The 23,047-nt window shown below is 39.6% G+C and overlaps 2 protein-coding genes across 2 annotated transcripts in view; both read right to left on the reverse strand.

Moving 5' to 3' along the window:
* The window catches only part of LOC139941476 (laminin subunit alpha-1-like), a 46,527-nt gene extending 38,075 nt beyond the window's left edge, over window positions 1-8,452 (reverse strand). Inside the window, exons 1-10 of the mRNA XM_071937997.1 lie at window positions 8,101-8,452; window positions 6,931-7,245; window positions 5,141-5,371; window positions 4,315-4,428; window positions 3,428-3,644; window positions 2,877-3,008; window positions 2,327-2,505; window positions 1,750-1,855; window positions 1,219-1,480; window positions 449-587 (exon numbers count right to left, since the gene is read on the reverse strand). Coding sequence (XP_071794098.1) covers window positions 449-587; window positions 1,219-1,480; window positions 1,750-1,855; window positions 2,327-2,505; window positions 2,877-3,008; window positions 3,428-3,644; window positions 4,315-4,428; window positions 5,141-5,371; window positions 6,931-7,245; window positions 8,101-8,181 — 1,776 coding nt within the window. The 5' untranslated portion in view covers window positions 8,182-8,452. The remainder of the gene's footprint in view (window positions 1-448; window positions 588-1,218; window positions 1,481-1,749; window positions 1,856-2,326; window positions 2,506-2,876; window positions 3,009-3,427; window positions 3,645-4,314; window positions 4,429-5,140; window positions 5,372-6,930; window positions 7,246-8,100) is intronic.
* Window positions 8,453-10,959: 2,507 nt separating this feature from the next.
* LOC139942324 (protein TTE1956-like) lies at window positions 10,960-19,457 on the reverse strand. Its single transcript, XM_071939146.1, has 4 exons — window positions 18,790-19,457; window positions 15,553-15,677; window positions 14,024-14,154; window positions 10,960-12,842 (listed from the first exon to the last, which is right to left on the reverse strand). The coding sequence occupies exons 1-4, from the start codon at window positions 19,383-19,385 to the stop codon at window positions 12,627-12,629; spliced, it is 1,068 nt and encodes a 355-aa protein (XP_071795247.1). The 5' UTR covers window positions 19,386-19,457; the 3' UTR covers window positions 10,960-12,626.
* Between the last annotated feature and the right edge of the window lie 3,590 nt (window positions 19,458-23,047).

Genomic DNA, 23,047 nt, shown 5'->3' on the forward strand with positions numbered 1-23,047 from the left:
TCCTCTTGGTAGTCTCCCTACACATAGTTTGTCAGTATCTTTGCTCTGGGGTGCAATTCAAAAGCATATCAGTCTTCTGTATAAAATAGCTCAATAGCCTTTGAGCAAAAATATGTTGTGCTCAGATTTCCCCTAGAATGTTCATCACATTGACGACTTTGCATTGATCTGATACACAGCTATGACAAGGAGTATCAAGAAGGCCTTCAACTTATGCTTATACCCTTGGTGGCTTTAACCAAAATTAATTTATTGCCCACCAAATTGGTCTAGCTACAACCATGACAACCCAGCCCCTTTGTATTTATAGCTCAATTGATAGAGCTCCAGCATGTTAACTTGGAGGTCGCAAATTCAAACCCTGCTAAAATCAACTTTGTTCTGTTCAACCCAACATTTACAACTAGAGTCTGGTGGAAAACACTGATAATAGTAAAACAACACCTACCTGTCCGGTGAGAGTAACATAACCGAACCAGCTGAACCCTGCGTAATTCACACTGTCCCTCCCCCAGTTGGGATGGCCGATTGATTCAAACTCTGCACTGACTGAGTGGAGACTTTGGTAGTATGCAAAGGATGAAACACTGTAAGGAAAAGCACAAACAGAAGCAGAGGGTTCTTTGTAAAAAAGAAAATGTTTGTTTCTTTATGAGATATCACCTTTTATCACAAGGCCGAATGGTCACTTCAAGGTGAGAGTAAAACCTGGTTCATACTTCCTGCGAATGCGATTAGTTGCAACAGTTGAGCTGTGTTCATTCAGAGCGAAAACGTGGCTGTCGAGCCTCATCTATTGCCACCTACATGTACTCCTAGGGCTTTCACAAGAGTACCCCTTTACAGTAAGGATGCAGGCATTGGTGTCACCCAACAGGAGTCTGTCTGGTAGAGCAGAATGCACTACTGCTTTCCTTCCCAACAAGGTAATTGTGATTTGTGTCTTGCTCAAAGATAAAGTGTCATGACCGGGTATCAAACCCACACTCTGCTGCTGACAACACCAAAGCTTGGGTGGGGTGAACTAAGACCGCTCTGCTATGTGAATGTTAACAACAACACAGTATCAATCAATCGATCTAAAACTTCTCCCTGAAGTTACAAGGTTTCGCATTATGCAAGGGGTCTATAGGCTCGGAATACACTTAATACGCGTCGGTGTAGTGTTTTGGGGTCTAATGGCTCTCTGCACTTTACTTTAAATTAGTAGGTACCCACCTACTACACTGTCTACCTTCCACCTGGTCCCGACAGGTACAGTCCCCAGTCATCTTGTTACAGGTTGCACTTCTTGCCCCTCCAGCATCGCATCCACATGATAAACAACCCTCAGAGTTTCCTGATGTTAGATCATAGTACCCATCCATACACTCCTCACAGCGCCGACCAGTGGTGAATGGTTTGCATGGGCACTGGCCAGTGGCGTTCTTGTTGCAAATGTTGGAAGTCGCCACGGTTCCAGGGGTGAAGCAGTTACAGCCTGGGGTCAACAAAAAAATTTAAAACCTAGCAATTCACATTTGTTGTGAAACCTCATAGCACAAATTTGGCATTTAATTAACAAAAGAACAACAACAATAATAGAGACCAATCTGCATTCAAAGAGCTGCACTTTACGCCTCAATTGCTTGGGTGCTTGCGGCACACTCTTTGTAAACTTGGGTCTTATGGGGTGGAGATTTTTATGAAATTATCATAATTTCAATTATCATATCAATATTGAAAGTTTTATCAGGATTAATGACTCACTCAGACATCCATTGGAGTTAGCGTCAACTAAATCATAGAATCCATCCTTGCATTGGTCACATTTGATTCCTTGGACATTCACTTTGCAGTAGCATTCACCGGGGACCTGATAAATCAAATTTTCAACAGTCAGTTTCGACCAATCCAGTCGCGCAAGTGCTTTCCCCTAACTCACCTAAGACAATCACCGTTTTCAAGATGATTCGGTTTCTGTTTAGTTGCAAATATTTGTGGTCAGTGATCTTAATTAGTATATCATGATGTCCTGATCTCTCTTAAACGAAAAGTGGTTTATTGACCCAATTCACCTGACGCCATCAGGTGGGCAATGTAACTGTGCGTTATTCAGTGAAGTGTGCATTTTAGGTGACGAGGCGTTTACACGTAAACCTATTGACCACCAACATGGTGAGCGTGACACAGTCGCTGCGTGTGACATGTGGCAAGGGGTCAATAGTCTTTGATTATGAATTGCACATATCAAGAAATTACAGGGTCTCGAGTGATCAAGTCATGCTAGAATATAACGAGACAATGAGATCCATCACAATGGGAAAGAGGTTGAGTGCAAAGTTACCATAGAATTTGGATTAGGCGTTTCATTATTGATGAGGCATTCTCCTTTGACCAGGCCAATGTTTGCGTCTTCCCTAGTACCAGGGAGGAAGCAGTTACAAGGGCTACAAGCATCTTCGTCAGTCTGAAGCTTGGTAGGCGGACGGAAATAAAATCTCTCGCACTCGTGGCAGTTGATACCTTGAAAAAAGAAGAAAATTAGTCAAAAAGGGTCTTTCTGAGTCAAAGCCAAAAATAGGGGAAGTGTAAACAATCATTGCTTGGGCATAAAAAGGTGCTTTATGTTATTGAGTTTAAAGGAAGATGAAGGTTTTGGGTGAAGTTATCTGGCACTGTTTCTTGAATCATAAATGCATCGATTGTTTTACATAAATCTTACATAAATGAAGTTGAAACAATAAAATTAATCTGCAAAAAGTTTTTGAGATATCGTGAAAACTCCAGAGCAAAATATGTCCACGCAGGAAGAATAATCCTTATAAGAATACATCTAAGAAGCATTACCAACTCATTTGGCATCACATTTGTTTAATAAGTTTGAGCTGATTTACCTGCAGTGAAGTTGCGACAGCCCTGGCAGACTCCACCACCGTTGTAATTACCATTGGCATCCAAGCTTGAATTGTCCCTAGCTACCACGGCATTAAAAGTGCAAACATCACTATGCCCAAAGCAGTTACACTCTGAAAAACAAAACAAAAGTATCACTAAAGCTGCCATATTCTGATAATACATGTATCTTGTATTTAGTAACCACAAACGAAACTGTCTGTGTACATGTTAATTTAATTTTGGGGTGAATAAAGTGTCGTGGCCGAGCGGTTAAGAGCACCGAATTCAAACTCTGGTGTTTCTGATCAGCAGAGTGTGGGTTCAAATCCCCAGCCAGGACACTTGTGTCCTTAAGCAAGACACTTAACCATTGCTTATTGAAATTGGGCCCAGGATTTAAACAAGGAAGCAACTCGTAGGGACAATGAGCTAAATTTACTTTTATCTTAGTGCTTGTTGAAATAAAAACAGTCAAGTGCAGTCACATGTGTCAGGAAATATTTCGCTTCTGAACCCCCACCCCCCAAATATGACTTCAGCGTACATATACCTTGACAAGTGAAACCTCCTTCCCCCGTCTGGTAGGCAAACTGGTTGTAGAATGGCAGGCACTGATCACAAGCAGACCCCTGGGTGTTGCCCCCACACTCACACCTGTAGGTCATTCTGGTCGGATCATCGGTCAGCGGCTGAAGGATGCAGTCTGATGCGTGTCCATTGCACTCGCATTTGGCAAGAATATCAATGTTGCGTACAGTGTAGTGATGCTGTAAACATGATAACAGGCGAATTTAGTGAGAGGCATGTATACATCGTTTTTGAAAGGGCAAGCGCACCAAGGCAGTTTCTCCTTGGTAATTTCTACTGTAGCATATGGAGGCAATCGCCTTTATTGCCTCCATGAAGTATTGGGCCTGCAGTGAAGTATTTGAGGTAAGGTAGTATGAGGAAGAAAACAAAAGGAAGTGCTAAGAAAACAAATGTTCTGTCGACCTTAACATAATTACTTAGTACCAGTTTATTGGTGTTCAAGGTAAGGTCATAGATTGGTAATCCAAACTTTTATTGCACACTATACATGCACATGTATCCACCAATAAAGGGCACAAGGTACTTGAACAAAGAGAGACACTTTTTAAGAAAGGTTTTGAAGTTTGAATGATTAATGAGCCAATTAGCAGTATGTAGAATCTTATAACCAGGACTCGAAACCACACTCTGCTGACCAGAGACACGGAGCTTACACATGTACGTTGTAGGTCTGGTGCGGTTGACTGCATGGCCACCATGCCATTGTAGACCAATTTATGTTCTTTTAATGATGTACACATTACATGTAGTTTTTCTTTTAACATCTTCAATGAGAACAATGTCCAAGTCTTGGTCCTACGGATCTTGACTAAGACAGTGGAATAGAAATACAAGATTTTAACTTACGTAGTCATCGGAAAAGATACCGAAGCTTATTGGCATATTGTAGAAGTTGAATCGCACATATTTTGCTCTCTGCCATTCTATCAGCTCCGTTGGTGGAGAAAAATCAAACAAGATCTTCAAAGGAAAAATAATGAAGACAACTTATACTATCTATTATACACGTTATAACTGTTACAAGACATAAATATGATTGAATATATGCTTAAAATATCTTAGCTTTTAATAAATCTTTAATTCTCCAACATTTTGCACTGACTGTGATTTGGGGTTGAACAATGAAAAAATGACTGGAGAGGGATTTGGACCAGCAACCTCCGAATTAACATACCGGATCTCTACTATAACTGAGCCCTATGTTGGTGGTCTCCTTATTATGTCAATATTTGTGTTCCGAATGCCAATCAAAATTCACCCAAACGTTAACTGCCATGTAGCCAGGGATCACACCCAAGTTTACAATACAACCTGGAAAGCTATTGTCTTGTTTTTTTTGTTACTTTTAAAGTTGGTTTCCAATTCTGCAAGGAGTCATGGTAATGATGATTAAATGTGTTCAAAAGAAACTTTAAACTTTAATTAATATTAATGGGAAACTGAGTAAAATTTTCAATACTTTTGGTTTGAACAAAGACAAATTTACACTGGAGCATAAATTTAACCTGCGAACTAGCTCTAATATTGAAATTAACTTTGCAAGAAATTCATTTGAAATGTGTTCAACACTCTTATCGAAGTTCATAGTCATCTTTTTCCCCATAGTTTTTTGGGTTTTTGTGCAAATACAAAATATGAAATGCAGCAGAAGAAAAATATAGTCTAGTCTCACCACTTCATTTCTTGGTTGGCTGTTGATGGAGTACCGAGTACAAAGTACGGAGCTTGCCTGGCTCACTGAGGTGCTGGATGGTACGCTAAACTCAGCTGAACACTGACTATTGAGAGAAACTTTGTATTCCCACGGAGTGAAGGCAATACCATCGGTGGATTTGAAGACTCCCATTTGTTGAGGACGGACCGAGTCCCCCATTTGAATACGGATTGTTTCTACCAGGTAAGCCTGTAGGAAAACAAAATCACAATAATAATAGACATTTCTTGTATCCGATCTGCATCTCAAAGGGATTATAATTGTTTTCATGATAGGGATGCAGAGCAATGTTTGAATTACGAAACCCCTTTCTCTTAACCTGCAGAGATTTCATTTCAAAGGGTCACTGGGTGGTCTCGTTTTACTTTCTCGAAGTGAAATGTTTTTCAAAATTATTCTCAGTTCTAGTACAAGCTTTTAAACTGCGGACGAGATACTTCATTTCGATGAACAAGTGACAATTTATTTTTATTACAGGACACACCCAAAAATTTTAATTAGTATTTAGTAATTGTAAACTAAACAGTTTTATTGATTTTTTGGGCGTGCCTTTATGTATACATAATATTTGAGAGTATTCACAAAATGCCTGCTTGATAAATTAATTCAGCAAACACGGTAGCAGATGGCTGAGAATTACTGCTGTTCCAACAGAGAAAAGAACAATGACTTTCTAGCTCCAAGCCATTAAACTAAATTCATCCACACCCTAGAATGTCAAATGAGTCACAGATTCAGACAAGACAGCTGTTGAGTTAGTAAGCAAATTATGTAAACATCTGCTTGCATTTGTGCGCAAACAAATTATTATGATTTGCATTTTTTTTTAAAGGTTTGTATATTTTGAGTAGCAACTAGTAATTGTTTAGGCGATTTTCTGCATCCTGCATCTGTTAAATAGACCTACATGTACTGTACATACCATGGTGTGGCTATCACAGTTTTAAAATATTGCACAACCTTTTTTGGGACTGTAGTGGCCAGAAGACGAAAACATGCAAGAGGCTTTTACCGAAATGTCCATCAAACAAAAGCCCAAACGCCACATGGTTTGACCTACCTCCATACATGTCAAGAGGTCAAAGTAAAGGTCATGTCCAGATACACGATTTCCAATTTAGCATTGTTTTAAAACACAAAAATGTCTTTCCTGTTTATCTGCTTAGCACATTAAGCAACTTCGGATTGTAAGAGAGTTAAGCTCCACAGGGTAGTTGGGAAATTAACAGAAAGTGTATTGACTGAGCTACATGCTGTAGTAACTGTGGTATTATTAAGTCTACACGTTGATGTACCATAAGGGCCCAATTTCATGGCTCTGTTTACTGTAAGCAAAAAATCAGTGCTTACCGTAAGCAGGGAATTCTGCCCTTACGTCAAGCGTATTTCATGGGTTAGCAGGGAATTCAGACTTGTGCGCCTGGGTTCTCCTTGAAACTAGGCTTTTTGAGCTTACGAGGCTAGAGCAGAATTTCAGCAATGGCATGTAAGGCAGAGAATGGTGATCGTATGGGCAAAATTCTGCGAGAAAAGCAGTGGACACTATTGGTTATTACTCAAAATAATTTTGTGCATAAAACCTTTGTGTGACACAGGGTGTTTTTTCTTTCATTATTATCTCGCAGCTTCGATGACCGATTGAGCTGAAATTTTCACAGGTTTGTTATTTAATTATGCATATGTTGAGACTGGTCTTTGACAATTACCAATAGTGTCAACTGTCTTTAAATTGGGCCCTTATTTTTTACCTCTTGTAAGTCTATAGTGATCTCCGTGTCAGGGCTAAGCATAGCAGCGTTCAAGAGGAAGTTCCTCGATGCACTCTGCCACCACGTGTAGACTTCCCCAGTTGCCGAGTCTTGATCCACCATATTCTCTGGACCATGGGCCAATGCGGGATCGCTAGCGTCACATGTAGAAGCCAAACGCTCACCCGGTGGCTTGGAGATCTCAATGTGAGCGTAGAAGCTCTCTGGGGAGTTGAGCCCGCAGGTTATCCTGGCCAGAATGGGTTTGTTAAGAGCAACGTTGACTGGTGCAACCTGTGCTAAGCTATGATGGATCTGTAGGGATAGAACGGAGTGAGTGTTTGAAGCTTTGCAACAGTGTGGGTCATCATAAGAAAAAGTACCAAACTTTTGGTTACAACCATGTATAAATAACTCTTTGCTATGGGTAAAAACCAATATAAATATTCTTTATCCCCGAAACAAACTTAACACCTACTTTATCATTGCGGTACCCGCTGCCTGCCAAAACATATAGGATTCGAACTGCCTCTAGCTACCGGGCAATCTTGGTAGTCTAGTTGGTAACACTGTTCTAGAATTGCCATGGTCGTGGGTTCGAATCCCACCCGAGATGCCTGTGAGTGTGATATTTTTTCACAGGACTCGGGAATGTACTGAGTATACAGTGCTAACACACATCGATGTACATGTATGGGTAAAAACCGAAATTACTATTTTTTATCCCGATACAAATTTAACATTTTATTTTTTATTTATAAATTATTTATAATTATTGGACAAAACTACAAAATACTCTTAGAACTTTCAGCCCCATCAACAAAAAATGTGCAATCCAAAAGCTTCGACCGACCCGAGACCCAGTAACTGGGGCGCTGTACTCCTTTTTTCGAAATTTGTCATTTATATACATCCGATAGAAAAATTTCGAAAAAAAGGAGTACAGCGCCCCAGCAATACTGGGTCTACCTCGACCCTATTTATGCCTATTATTTTGGGATTGTTACAAACTAAGGATCATGGTCAGTGTTCCTTAACAGAAGCTCTACTGCACGAAACTAGATATTTGAATAAGTGCCTACACTCTCCTACGGAACGGTCGGTTACTGGTTAGTACACACGGAATATAGATACAGTCAGATAAACACAATTAGCGATAGTGGTACGCACCTGTTGCAAGCAAAACAAACTGATGAGTACAGCTTCCCAAAACACGTCGCATTTCCTTCCTATCCTCGCCATTTTTAACATCCAGTAATCTATGTTTCGTGTAGCTTTTGGGCACTAGTTGTGCAACATCGGAGTCAATCGACTCGGAGCCTTTTATAAGAGTGACAACAAGAAGATTGCTAAATAAAACTTGTTTTAGAACTTCTTGACGGCACAGTCACTTCCACTCAACGGCCGTCCATGTTGTAAAATGACTTTCGCTTATTGTTGTCACTCATTTGCATATCAATGTGATTGACGGCTGGGTACAGTTGCCTCTTTTGTGCATCTAAGTTCCCCACAACTGAAGCAAAGTTTGGCTTATGTAATCATCAGTTATTCCTCAATACGAAGATTTCAACAATTAATGAGGATCACACTTTTTTTTATCAAGTTTTCTCTTGAAAAGGGAAGAATTGGTCTTAATATCAACAGAGGGCGCTCGTTAAACTCGCCGAGCAACGGTTTAGAAGGACGGCCCAAATGACGCGTTGCTATACCAACCGATTTTGTTGAAGCGAAACTGTTTATCCAGAAAATCATGCATGGCTTGTGCATGAACTTGCACTGACCTTATAAAAATCAAACTTTAAATTTAAAACAATAGGTATTGGTGCAATCAGAAATAAAAAGGTGTCTTTCAGTCGGGCTACGCGATATGTGTTTTCTAATATCAATGACACTAACATTGTTTTTTTTATAATTATTAAAACACAATCAAACAAAAGCAGGTGCAAACAAAGACTAATAAACAGAAAATAACAGCTTGCACTAACGTCATGTTGAGGCCTATAGTAGTTCAAAAGCTTTACACTCGTTCATTCATTATGCACATTTTGTTGAATAGTTTCCATTATAATTTCTACTTGTTTAGCAATGGTGTAAAATCGTCATGCTGGTGGACTCCGAAAATGTGTGTGATTTTTACTGATGAAAGCTTATAAAATAATAATAAATGGTAGAATTAAAGGACTGTTATCCAGGCACATATTTAGCTTAGTAAATTCCAATATTTCGTTTTGTGCAAGTGCCTCCGTTGATTAGAATGTGACTGCAAATGTGAATCTCCAAAAGTGAAGTGCTTCGGCCACAGATAATATGCGATTGGTTATTACCCGCTGTCACCTCGAGTTAACATGGATGGATTCGACGTTCTTGATGAAAACACCGTGACAGTCCTTACGCAAGTTCCATGCTTCTTCTCATTGAACCCAAGTCTCAACACTCATGGGGAGACAGGTCTTTTTCTTCAGCCGCGCCACGCATCTGGAACTCTCTACCACTTAATCTTAGAACTTGTCTTTGTACCACAACATTCAAATCTTATGTCACAGGTTTTCAAGGACTAATTTTTGTTGTGTCTGTTTTTTTTTTTTTAATTATTTTTTTATACTGCGCCTTGAACACCCAGCAGGGTGGGGAAGGCACTAAAAACTAACCTCTACAGCGGTTCGGAACTATGGCTATGTGTTCCAAATTGCCCGTAAAGATGGCCGATTTACGTCATGTGGGAATTATCTATTCATAAGTATAAGCTGTATTCAACTGAACGTTTTCATACTTTTTTTGTACATTTCTTGATAATTTTAACTAAAAATCAGCATTATGCTGACAAAGACAAGAAGATGGCCATACCTTCTAGAATTACCAAACCTTGTTCCAACTTGTACAAGTATTTTGCGGAAGCCTTAATTTCCCCCAATAAATTGCAATATAGCTATGCTCATCATAGGGAGGAGAACCCCTACTATGTTTCGGTGTTACTATTTTATCAATTGGCCCAAAACAGCATAGTTGAAGAAAAAAACACAAAAAAACAAAAACTTTACAACATTTCTAAGCACAAACAAGTGTTCAACTGTATAGCAGAATTTAATATCAAACAAACCAAATCCAGCTTCAAAATAAAGCCTAAACAAAAGAAGTTAAACACAAAACACTATGCACTAATATAAAATATAATATTTGTTTATTCAACTTTAGAACTCAACAACTTGGGATTTATAATAATTTTTTTTTATTTTAAGTTATATAATTATCATTAGACTTTCTCTAGTTTACACTGTCATCCCTGTCCGAATCCAAGCATAGCAAGACTGGCCATAGCAATAATTATTTCACATTTGTCATGATTTTTAATTTCCTTGTACTTTAATTTCGTGTTGTAAACTACTTTTTGTTCTTAATCATGGTTAGCACAAAAGGTTATTTCAGTTACAACGTGCGGATATAACGATCCATAAAACACAACATAGCATACCCTTAATCTTGTTATTACTAAGGGAATCAATGTGTGGTGAAGAGGTTTTCAACTAGTGGTTTAACCCCAACGAGGCCTGGTTCTAGATAATTTTACTGAGACGAAGTCGAGGTAAGAACCAGGCCTCGGCGGGTTTAAACCACTAGTTGAAAACCGATTCAACACACTTTGATTCCCATTCATAAATACCTTTTCGGTCAAAAAATATCAACACTTTGGTCAAAAAGTAAAATAAATGCAAAAATTTTAATTGTTCAATGACTCTTTCACCACAACACCCCTCCAGCTATGAAATGGTAAAGCCCTCCGCCGCCCTCGGGTAAACAACTCCTTATAAGGGAATGCTGTGCGCGTCGCGCGTATCGCGTGATGTGACGCAACTGTCCCTGCTGTTGTTCTCGACCAATAGGAATGAAGAAAATCTCTTATATACACAGGTGCAAGCTCGAGTGTCACGCCCATGTTTCAACACTTTTTACTGGTCATAAACAAAGGTTTATACACACCCACGTGACGCGCTCTCCACCAAAAGGAATAGCGAAACTGTCCAAGGTATTTATGAATATAGTTATATTACCCCCCCCCCACCCCCACCAAACAAAGAAGAGGAAAACAAAACATGGAAATAAAGTGAAATGAAACTGACATGTCAAAACTTATCCCCACAAAAATACCCCATAGCTAAAAACAAATAATGTTAATGGATACAGCTGCGAACCTCAAAGATAAGTTGTTAATACAAAAAAGCAATTGCTAAAATTGTAAACAATATTTTCATCAGCTATTTGAAGGAAGTTTGAAACTTTCAAAATAACATCAAGAATAAACACATATTATGATTTCCAAGGTCAACCAACTTTATAAATTCAAAAAACAAAATCTTGCACTAATGTTATGAAAATCTGCAAAAAAAAACAAACAAGTATGTACTTAGTGAACTCAATGTACTTACTATTGACCACATAACCTGTGTTTACTGCTTGGTTGACACAAAGCGTGACCTTGTACAATCCAGGGCCTTTCTGGCAGGCAAGACAATGCACTGGTCATACCAGATATTGTACATTTTGTGTCAGTTACCAATAACAGTTATAAAAGTAACAGCAAAACAAGTTTTTTAAAGCACCAGGGTATAACTTTGGTAGTTACTCAAAAGAAATAACGATAATTACTTGGTAAAAGAGCATTATATTGTTATTAGAACACAATGTTAGAAAAGACCCCATTTGAAGTAATGGAGTTTTATAGAAAGAAGTAATTTGTCACACAAAAAAAGTTGAATCGAGATAGGCTTCAGGTACATATATGCGGCCCTTATGAGTCATACATGTAGTTGTTTGTTTTTTTCTTAGTTAACAAATTTCTGGTTATGTGGCTATACAGGATGTCTCAAAGGTGAACTTGTATTGACCCATTTCACCTGACGTCATCAGCAGAAAAATCTTGAATGCGCCATACTGGTGGGCAATTTCACTGTGCGTTTTTATATTAACTCTTTGTTGCGCGTTATGCAGTGAAAGAGTGCATTTTAGGCGACGCGGCGTTAATACACGTAAACCTAACTGCCCACCAACATGGTGAGCGTGGCATTGGTCGCCGCATGTTATACCCGTGCAAGGGGTGAATTCTGTAGCACACAAACCTGAGGGAACCTGTAAGTTTCACGGGTACTTGCAATGTGAACCAGAAACACTGTGATTAACCCCTACTCTTCCACGATAAGCGTCACAGTGTTCTTTAATGCACTCTACCAATCGTACATTAGAACTCGGTACAATTGGCTTATATCTGAAGGACAAAGCAATTGTGGCAGCAATTTCTTGATCCGAATCATATTTATAGATATTAAACCATTGATCATTTGTAACAGAAAGCCTGGCATCTACATGTATATCTCTTGTGGGAGTTTGCCTAGTCCCCTTGACAGGAAGATCAACAAACCAACAAACAAACAAACACCCCCCCCCACAAAATATTATATATATATATTTATAAATCACCACTTTACTCCTATTAGTTCATAGCCACAAATTGTTTCTAAAATAGAAACTTTGATTGGCTGTAATTTTCCCACTTCTTTCTGGATCCTTCCCTTAATCCCTTTCTCCTCTCTTTTTCTATAAATGGCCATGTGTTTGTTTGTACTTGTTTTATGCCTCTGAAGAAGGTCCGGTTTGGATCGAAAGCTAAGGCCATCTACCCTACTCATTATATATATTTAGACGCGTTACTTTTTCACAAATGAAGCTACCATCATCCCATAATAGCTTGGGTGGTAGTTAGCATACACCTTGGAACTCCAACTACTCAGTGATGCCTCCCTCATCAAACCATGCAACATTACCATCCCTGTGTAGCCACAAGAGAGGGCGCTATTTACATACCCCGCTGCTGTTTTCAAGAGTGCCTCTTCATCTAAAGTAGCTGCCCACTGGCTGCAAGCCTGTGGGACAGAAAGACGGTGAATTGACAAAATCAGATTATATCAATATCGGACCACCATTGGTTTTTATGAGCACATTTTCAAACCATTTAGTTTTCAAGAAACATGCAAATAATCAGTGAAAATTTGTAAAATGTGTAAAACAAATGCTTTTCGAATGAGCACATTTACTCAAACCATTTAGTTAAAAAAAAAGTACTTTTAAAATTTGTTAAGTAGGCCTATACAGCAAGGTGATCAAAATAAATTCTGAGAATGGCAGTATTTCTGACTGTTTCGGGGTATCTCCATAGTGATTGTTCTTACCCAACACACCACACTAAACAACTTCTGATGAATCAACACAAATAAAATAATAATTCAGGTTACTTTAGTGCACTAACTGTACAACCCTAAAAATGTCCTACAAAATAGTGTTACGGTGATGAGGAGCGATTTTCACAGTACATGTAGTATATCAAAATGCTACACAAAATGTATCAGTTGCTACTCTAAAAATCATCAAATACAACACAGTGTGCACAAAACAAAATAATTCTGAACATTTTGCAACAAAATGGCTAGATGAAGGCATTCACTGCATATGGTCAACTTTGGGGCTTTAAATAGATGTATTAATATTATGTGTACCCTGTCTCAAATAGTCTAAGTCAAATTCAGTTTTGTTATGCACTCATTTTCAGTTGATTTTGGAATTTTACCAAAATAAATGCACTTGGAGGGTATTAGACTCAGTGGGATTCTAATGTGAGGTAAGACTTGTTTTCCTATTATTATAAGAACTCCATTTGGCCAAAATAACCCTCTTGACAAAACTGGATCCCACTCAACCTCATGATCCAGGGACCAAAACCTGTTGAATTTTGCTCAGTATGAAACCATAACCAGGGCCCAATTTCATAAAACTGCTTAAGCAGAAAATTTGCTTGACGACTTCCTGCTAAGCAGAAATGAGCAGGATACCAGTCACAAATGGTACATGTAACAGTCGTAGTTTGGCTGGTAACATTATTCTGGTAAGCATATATTTGTTGTGCGTGGCATTTTTTTGTGCTTAAAGTAGCTCTATTAAAATGGGCCCACAGTTTACAGAAGTGCCCCTGTGACCTGTTGAATACCCTGGGCGGTCTGGATGTCATTTCATTTAGCCCACAAATGTCACGCACGTAAAATGTACTCACTTGATCAAATGGCTCAGCGCTGGGTGAAAAGCCATAGGGCCCATTTTTATCGTGTGTATGGGCAAGATCAGCACTTATGATGACTACGACCCGTTGCCTTAGTAACAACAGCTTCTGGTGAAGCGAGGCTCCTGCGATAAATTTTGACAATAAAATGGAAGAATTATTACCAATACTCTGCAGAAGGTTTTATTTAAGGTATGTGCCTTGAATTACATGTTTAAGATGGCAAGGTCAGGGAAGCGCACCCGTGGGCGCCCTCTGCTCCGCTACAAAGATTTAGTACATGTAAAAAGGACCATAGGAGCAGCGGGCATACCAGCTGATGGGGAATGCCTGGCCAAAGACCGGCCTGCCTGGCGACGGCTTCTCCGACAGGGCGCTGGGCATATTCATGATTCATGGGCCCAGAGCCAGGAGGAGCGACGTGCACGAAGGCACGCCCGTGCTGTAGGACGACCTCTGCAGGCATCATCTGACAAGATGGCCTGAAGATGATGATGATTTGAGTTTTTTGAGGAAGGACAGTTTTTCACCCCCAAATTTGAATCTAAAAATGGCTTCTGATCCTGCTCTACATGTACTCAATTTTTCGTTCCGTATCCATGACACTAGGACACATTAAACCCATCCTAAGTTAGGACGAGTTACTCATCCTAACGAATCAAAGCGTTTGTTTCTTTTCTCAACCCCAAATGATTTGTACCATAATGTTTACATTTTGCTGTTACTTTTACCATCCTTGCATTGGGACCATGCCTCAAGAGTGATTACTATGGGAGTATTGCCCGGCTGGTTGGTTTACATTTACACAATGATCAAATACAGCATAGTGCATCAGATCCTCAAACCATCTAAAGCAAACATAGTTTTGTTTTTGCGAGACCCCCGACAAGAGACAAAAATTCACATCTCCTGTTTTTTTGTTGGGGGATATTCATGTAGAAAGGTCTCTGACATGAGTAATAAAGTGTTTGTCCTTGTAAGATTTATAAGGCAAGGCAAGGCACACGTCTGCTGAACTTTGATTAATAGACAATTTCTATGCTACAAGTATGATCAAGGGAATTTTTAATTTCTCTAGGGGCACCTCGGCAATGAAAAGGGGCAAGGACGATATTGCCTTCCTTAACTCAGTAATGTACCAGATTGTTTTTTAAATGTTTCTGGAAAAGTTCAAAGCACCAGGAGTGTTTTTCTTTTTGATTTTTTTTTTACAATACATTACCGACCGGAGCTGCATAGCTGGTATCATAGTCCCTTTCGGCTTCAGGCTCTGTCCTCTCGTCTGAAGTCCTGAGTGTGTATACGCACAGCATGCGCAACTGTCAAAACGACCGCAGGGCCAAGCTAGCCTGAAGCCGAATCCAAAGCCAAAGCCTTTGTTTCGAAAAAGACCATAACACTTTACAAAGATTCTACCTTGTGATTGGTTTAGAGTGCGTCACATGGCAGCTTCTTGGGCATCAAGACCAAAGTTCTAAGCACGGGAATTCTAAATAGCATGGCAACCTAAAGTTCTCTTTTACCTAAGTGGAGGAGTTCAGGAATCATTTGGACGCTTTGGTTGTAGCGACGACTTGGTTGAGAGATGATCATTGCCTTCATTGTCTCAAGACCTGAGACAAATGACAGCGGGATAACTTCACCCCATCTGTAAATAAAAGACCAAGTTTTATTCAAAAGGGAAAGTTTGGTAATTAAAATTAATGGCTTTTCCAACTACATACACCCTCAACGTCAACACACAGTCAAGATGATGCTCTCATGCACGAAAATGGTCCTCAAGCTGGACGTAAACCCTCTAGCTGTCGATCTCACCATGAACTCTTCCTAACTTAAATGTAGGATTATTCATATGACTTTGGACATGTTCAGTTCCGTATCCATGACGCTAGGACACATTAAACCCATCCTAAGTTAAGACGAGTTACTCATCCTAACGAATCAAAGCGTTTCATGAAATCGGCTGCATGGCCATCTGACCCTTGCTACAAAATTATACAGTAGACTGAGGAGATTAAGCTCACAGTACATAAGCGATGGGGTGTCCTGATACTACAAGCTGTAAAAACACAAGTAACCCAGGCAGCCAAATTCTAGCCCATCCAAATCACCATTACTTCCATTGTGGCAATACAAAAACACAATCTTAAAATTTCTTTTTTTCTGGACTTTGGTAGTCTTCATGAACAACTTGAAGAGCAAACATACATTGGAGCTGGTTTGACATGTTTGAACTTTATTGACCTGTCATATTTGTGGCCAGTGACCCCCCCCCCCTCTACTATGGCTGTGCCCCCTCTCCATTTACACATTAAGATTAAATGTTGCCAGAGAAAAAAGTAAAAATGAATTACAAGCTTTTGATGAATCAACTTCAATGCTTTCAAAACTTACATTACAAACTTTTCATAATACTTACATTGTCGGACAATTGTATATAAAAAAAAGTAAATGGCAAAAGAGTGCTGACAACAGTAAAATCCATACGAAAAACTAACTTTGTACATTGCAATTGGCCAGAAGTGCCCCAACCCCCGGAATTTTTTTGCAACCCTTAGTGCCCCCTAAATATTTACAATATACAGGAGCTGCTGTTGGGGGTTAACTTTAAAAATTGATATTTTTTTTATTTGTACTACAAATAAAAATCACTGGGACACCTATTTACCCTGGTATTCTCACTTGGTGAACCGAATAAATGCATAAAAAACAGAAAATCTGTACAAATTTTGACTCAATTGGTCATCAAAGTTGCAAAAGAATAAATAAAAAAACCTTGTTGCACAAAATTACGGACAATTCTTCCTGTGTGCACATAACCGCTCCTGATTGTCAGCGATCTCAAAAATGTACCTTTTGAAATGAAATTTCATGATGTTATTGCATATAATTTTCTGTCTATTTATAAATTAAAAAAATTAGAATCGAATTAAAAATACAACTAGGAATACTTTCCTTTTAAATGTATCCAGGCTAAGCTCACAACAGGGTAAGCTAACAGCCAATCCTTTGTGATGGAGTGAATCATGTAAATTGTGCCCTCTGCTTCGTTACAGGACAACACTAAGCACTTCAGTGATGAGATTGTTTCACTCGTCAGTCGAACTGTCACACATTTCCCGAGTAACCATGGTAACTCGTGACAGAATGGAATAATGAAACAATCTGGAGCCAGTTCAATCTCCCATTTGTGTCCAATGGGGAAATTCACTGGATGAGATCAGGGACGGTCAATGTAAGACTTTTATGCTGTGTGAATTCCCATTGATGACGTCAATGAACTAGTGTCAAGTAAACATAAACCTGGGTATGAGCTCAGCTGAGAGTTTATCATCACACACTATGCAGAACTGATCACATGTTGTGTACCATTGTGCAGGTGTCATTACTTTCCAATACAGTATCTCACTGGGGGACAAAAACAGTTCAGAACTTTTTTGGATGAGATTGTTGAACAAAGACTTCAGTTTCTTTTTAGAAACACAATCGCCATCAGATTGAGCACTTTGAGCTGACAGAAACTTTACATTTATTGAACTTATGATGCTTCTGACTATCTTCAGAAGTTCAGATTACTCAAGAGTCCAAGTAGGCCTACATGTATTTGCACAGGCTCTATAATGTATAAAAATAAAATGCTAGTTTATAAACCCCAAAGACAACTGTCTGGCTTGTCAGGACGGGGGCCTCGAGGGAAATCTAAAAAGGATCCCTGCAGACAATTGATTGCTGTTGAGAACTTATTTTGACTGCAGGCAACAGGCACATAAAGGACACAAAAAAAATTAAAATGTTGTTTTGAAAAATGTAATACTAATGACAAGGACTTAGCAATAGGGTCAAAGATTGGTTTTTGTCAATTAGCGATAATCGTAACCTGGAGGGAGGATGGAGAGTTACGATTATTGCAACTATTGTCATAAAATGCTGATTTATTGGCAACATTATCAAAAGATACAAAAAAAGTCACCTGTGAAAGTTTCAACAATACAGTAGCCTACTTTGGGAAGACAGTAACAAAGTTCTGTATTTCACAAGAACATACACAGTGAGATGCCGGCAGGTAACCAACTGCATCTCTAGCCACAGCATTCACAAATTGAAACCAACTCTTTGAAATCTAAATCATTTCTCTGACTCACTAGAAACTATAAAAAGGCTCCCAGTGTTCATGGCAGGGGAGCATTAATTCTAAATTCCTAGAAGTATGTAAAACTGTTATTATTCCGCAGTAGAACTATGAGGTTGGTTTAGCTACCCATGAAAATTTGTAGCGTCTCCACGAATGTGAACAAACCTCATAGTTTTAGGAGTAGCTTACAAGTACCCGTTACATTTACAATAGGTAACAAGTAGGCATTCGGACAGATGGAAATCACCTACTCCTAAAACTATGAGATTTGTTCCGCTATCATCTCCACCATGTCCACGGTGGAGATAGCGGAACGATCATATCATAGTTCTAATCTAGGAGTAGAAATTACTTTGGGGTCATTTAGTACCACGTCCAAAGTAAGGGTAGCCTAACTATCTATAATAACCCCAGTTTGATTATTTATATTCTACACTACAGACAAAATGAGTTACACATAACAGTGGCAGATAGAGACTAGTGTAGTACGGTAAAGTAGAGTACTTAGTAGTTAGTAGTCATAGGGCCTAGTAGAAAGTACTGTACCATGATATGCCTAGTAGAAAGTACTGTACCATGATATACAAGTACGTAGTACAGGCCTACCTAAAAAAGAAAAATACATCACCTCAATGGGAAGGGGTCATCAGCTTGCCCGGGAGCCCCAAAAGCACTTAGACCACTGATATTCTCACCAGCGTTGCGAAGCTCTTTGGCTACACTCTGGCTAGAAACACTGTCCAAATTCACCGATAATGTATACGGCCCCGCGTAGTTGTCCGTATCAGCAGACCCATAGCCCTTGGGATTCAAGTAGAAGAGAAAATTGTCCTGATCCGCAATGCCGTGCGGGGTGCTAAGAAGAATCAGGTCTGGATTGAGTTTACTGATGAGGTCACCGACCGCTCGAGCCGAGTCGTGAAGTAGCCAGGCCTCTTCTAAGGCCGTCTTGTTTGTCGTGTTGAAGTGTTTGGGATTAAAGGCAATTCCCCCGTGTGGAAGGACGAATGCCCCGACAACTGCTCCGACGGGACTTTTTACGGCAGACATGTTATTTTTAACTGAGTAACTGTCATGACTGTCGTTATCAGTGTCGGTGACAGTATTGTGACCGTGCTGATCCTGCCGCTGACATGCCGTTAATGTTACAACTAAACTTAGTAGTAGTAGTAGTAGTAGGATGGCACTTGATGAATGTTCTTGTTTCATTATAAGGTTATTCATCCAGTAATTCACCGACACTTTTTAATTTTAGTGACACTGATTCGTTGTGAATGGTGAAGTTACCAAACATGTTTTGACAGCTAATGGATTGGCACAGTCATATCACTGGAGGGCGGTCTATAACATTAAATCCAGACCTTTTCGAAAACTCGGCTTCCACCTGTTTGGTTCCGTGGGCTCTTCGGCATGTTTGAAGCCCGAAAGAGCGCGTAAATTATGACTGGCAGAGCCTCCGGACTAAAGCTGTAGTTTCACAAATACCATACTATAGAGCTCACATTATTTTTTGAGAAGAGGGGTCTGTGTCGATGTCGTAAGTTATTTTCGATTATAACACCCCTTGCAAGTATTCTGCCTGCTCATTGGTTTGATCGCGTCACATGACATGTCTTAGTTTTGCTAGACGACGGCCGTGTGATAGTGCGTCGGTTTGCCATGCGCTAGTCCGACAGACTAGCACACGGCGTGCAGTACCCAGACGTCCGTTGCGTGTACGAGAATGATAAATTAATAGTCTGTAACCATTTCGGATTGCACGACACTACATGCAACACAGTAAGTAAAAGTGTTTGCAATCTGTATTCGCGTCGTCCGTTGTAGCATTCAGGTCTGTAACTTAATAATAATAGTACAGTATTTAGAAATGTTTGGGGTGTTATAAAACAAATATTGACTGCTTTTACTCGTGCAATGGTTAAAAACTATGACTCCCTCGGTGATCACCGGAGCGTTCTATTTTCCCTCGGCTTCGCCTCGGGAAAATAGAACGCTCCGGGGATCACCTCGGGAGTCATAGTTTTAACCATAGCACTCGAAGCAGTCAATATTTGTATATTACACTCCAGTTTATGAACGTCCGATGAAAACATTTGCTGCAATTTTTTCAATTTTTTTTTAAAGTCGCGCTGTGTATGCAAATAAAAATGCGTTCAGATGATGACTGTGATTGAATAAAAAAAGGGTGCGGTCGCGTCCGCGCGATAGTAGGACCAACCGAGTAGGCGATCGAGATCCTTTAACGCACGGCCACGACCAAGGTACGAACGTCACTGGACCTCATATCACTCTGTCCCGAAAAATGAAACAGTCTCACTATTTTTTGCTGAGTTGTATAGGCTAAGATGATTGGGCAAAAAAAAAAACCGGGGCGAAAAAACCTCAAGGGGGAATTTGACGTAGAAACTTCCATCTGGTTCCATCGGCAGTGGACACCGGTAAGTTACTCAAAACTTGGTATACAAGTAATGGAGAGCTGTTTATAGCATAAAACATTGTGAGAAACGGCTCCCTCTGAAGTAACGTTGTTTTCGAGAAAGAAGTTGTTTTCCACGAACTTGATTTCGAGACCCAAGAATTAGATTTTGAGGTCCCGAAATCAAGCATCTGACGAAAGCACACAATTTCCTGTGACAAGGGTATTTTTTCCTTCCATTGTTTATCTTGCAACTTCGACGACCGATTGAGCTCACATTTTCACAGGTTAAGTTGAGATACACCAAGTGAGAATACTGGTCTTCGACAGTGTCCAGTGCCTTTATGTTGTAAAAAAAGAAAGAAAAAAAAAAAGAAAAAAAAAGTCAACCAAGTTAATTAACCCCGTATGCGCCTATATCACATTTAAATGTGAAATTGAAATTAGATTTAGGCCCAACTTATATTAGACTTGTTATGAATATTGCCCTACATCGCTAAATACGGGTTTGGCGAAAGTCCAAATTCATCCTATCATTGCAGTTTTGTTTGAAATAAAATATCATCAACATTCAGGAATGAACTATAAATTCTGTGCATGCACAAAAAATAATATGCAATCCAATATTTTTATTGAAATGTGGCGTCATTGAACGTTTTTAGATTTTGAAACTTTGCACACGAGTAACAACGGGAATTTCACACAATTTGAACGTGATTTTTAACTTTTACAAAACGATTCTAACTATTTGAACATGAGTGGATAACAAAACTGAATTTCAACATTTGGCCCCCTGTGGCAGGACTGACCCCGTCCCTGAGATTATGTCCCCCAGACGGCAATCTACATCTAATATATTGGCGCCCTAAAACTTTCGCCTTCAGTTAATTTCCTATAATATGGGGGACAAAATCTCCACCGGAAAGATTTCCATGGGACACCCCTCTTTACACGGAACCTGTAATCCCCAGTGGCATTTCTTCAATTTTAGCAACGCTACGTTGTTAGGCATACAAATAATCACAATATTCTTCTCATGTTCGCTCAAACCCTAATCCCCTAAAGCAACGACGTATAGAGAGGGAGGAAATTGCAGATCTCATCCAAAATGGGGGAAAAAATGTCCGGAAATTGACTTATCATGGCGGTCAAAGGAAATATGAAATTGTAATCTCATAAGGCCTACATCGTCAGAATGAAATACAAAATAATTATGTCATTGTGTGATTTTCTTTGAGGTTTCCAAGAAAATGTGTGAAAAAGTCTCATTCCCATCGTAGACAAATGGATGAATATGCAGCATACAGGTTGAACGAAAAGGGTACAGTCAGCCTATTTTTTTAGCAGTACTAGCATATACAAGCCTATACTGTCCGCTCCGGACACTTTTGCATATGCAATCGTGTCCAGGGCTATGCAAAAACCGTCCAATGGACATGTACATGACTGTGAGCGTGCATGCACTGAACCTACGTAATGCAGCATGAATATTCACGTATTTTGTTATGATTGCAGCGAATACCCAACGGCCGAACATTTCCCATGTCATTCATGACATGCACTTTAGCTTGTTAAAAATGGCAAACGTGTTCCGTCGACCAGGGGCGTTTAATTTACTGCAAGGACGGTTTTGCACGGGGGCGGACAAAACTGCATATGCAACACGATTGCATATGCAAAACCGTCCGGCGCACATTATTGCATATGCAATAATGTCCTCCGGGTAGTATTGCATAGAGGACATAATTGCATGCGACACCGGCTGCATTTGGACCGGAAATGGCGCCCAGGTAGGGTTAGGGTTAGTGTCCGAAGGAAACTGGTCCCTCCATGTCGCATCTCTCTCAATACACAGCTCTGTGTATGGCTATAGTGGTGGCCCTGACAGCCTACAGTTTCGTATTTAATACTGCGACACAGATGAAAGAGTCCCAAGTAATAAGGGGTGCACATCGCTATAAACTCCCATTAGCATCCAGTGCAAAATGCTAATTAAAATTAAAAATACACGAGCAAAATACTTACAAGTCCCATAGCTTTTTACGGTAAAGGGACAATTATTCATCGACTGTTCTAACTGTAACCCCCTGCTTAATTTAATATGGGGAGTCGAGTAATTCGCCCTCCAAGCCAAAACACCCCTATATACATCAATGTAATTTGTTCAAACGTCCCGAGCACCAATCTTGAAAATTAGTATCCTTACACCTCTAAGCAAATATGACCAACCTTTTTAAAGGTCGAATTTCATCCAAAATACATCAAGTTGGAAGTAAACAACCTCCAAGTCACAATTGGGCAACATTTTTACACTGAAACCCCTTTTGGGGGCCTTGAAATCTGTTTAAAGGGACACACCGGCCGAATTGGGCTGTTTGGGCTACAAAATAGACTAAGATATGACTTCAACGGTCTTCCAGGAATGAAGAAGAACAGTCCTTAAAAGAAATCATCAAATTTAGCCGTTTTT

The sequence above is a fragment of the Asterias amurensis genome, chromosome 9, assembly GCF_032118995.1.
Source record: "Asterias amurensis chromosome 9, ASM3211899v1".
Lineage (NCBI taxonomy): Eukaryota > Metazoa > Echinodermata > Asteroidea > Forcipulatida > Asteriidae > Asterias > Asterias amurensis.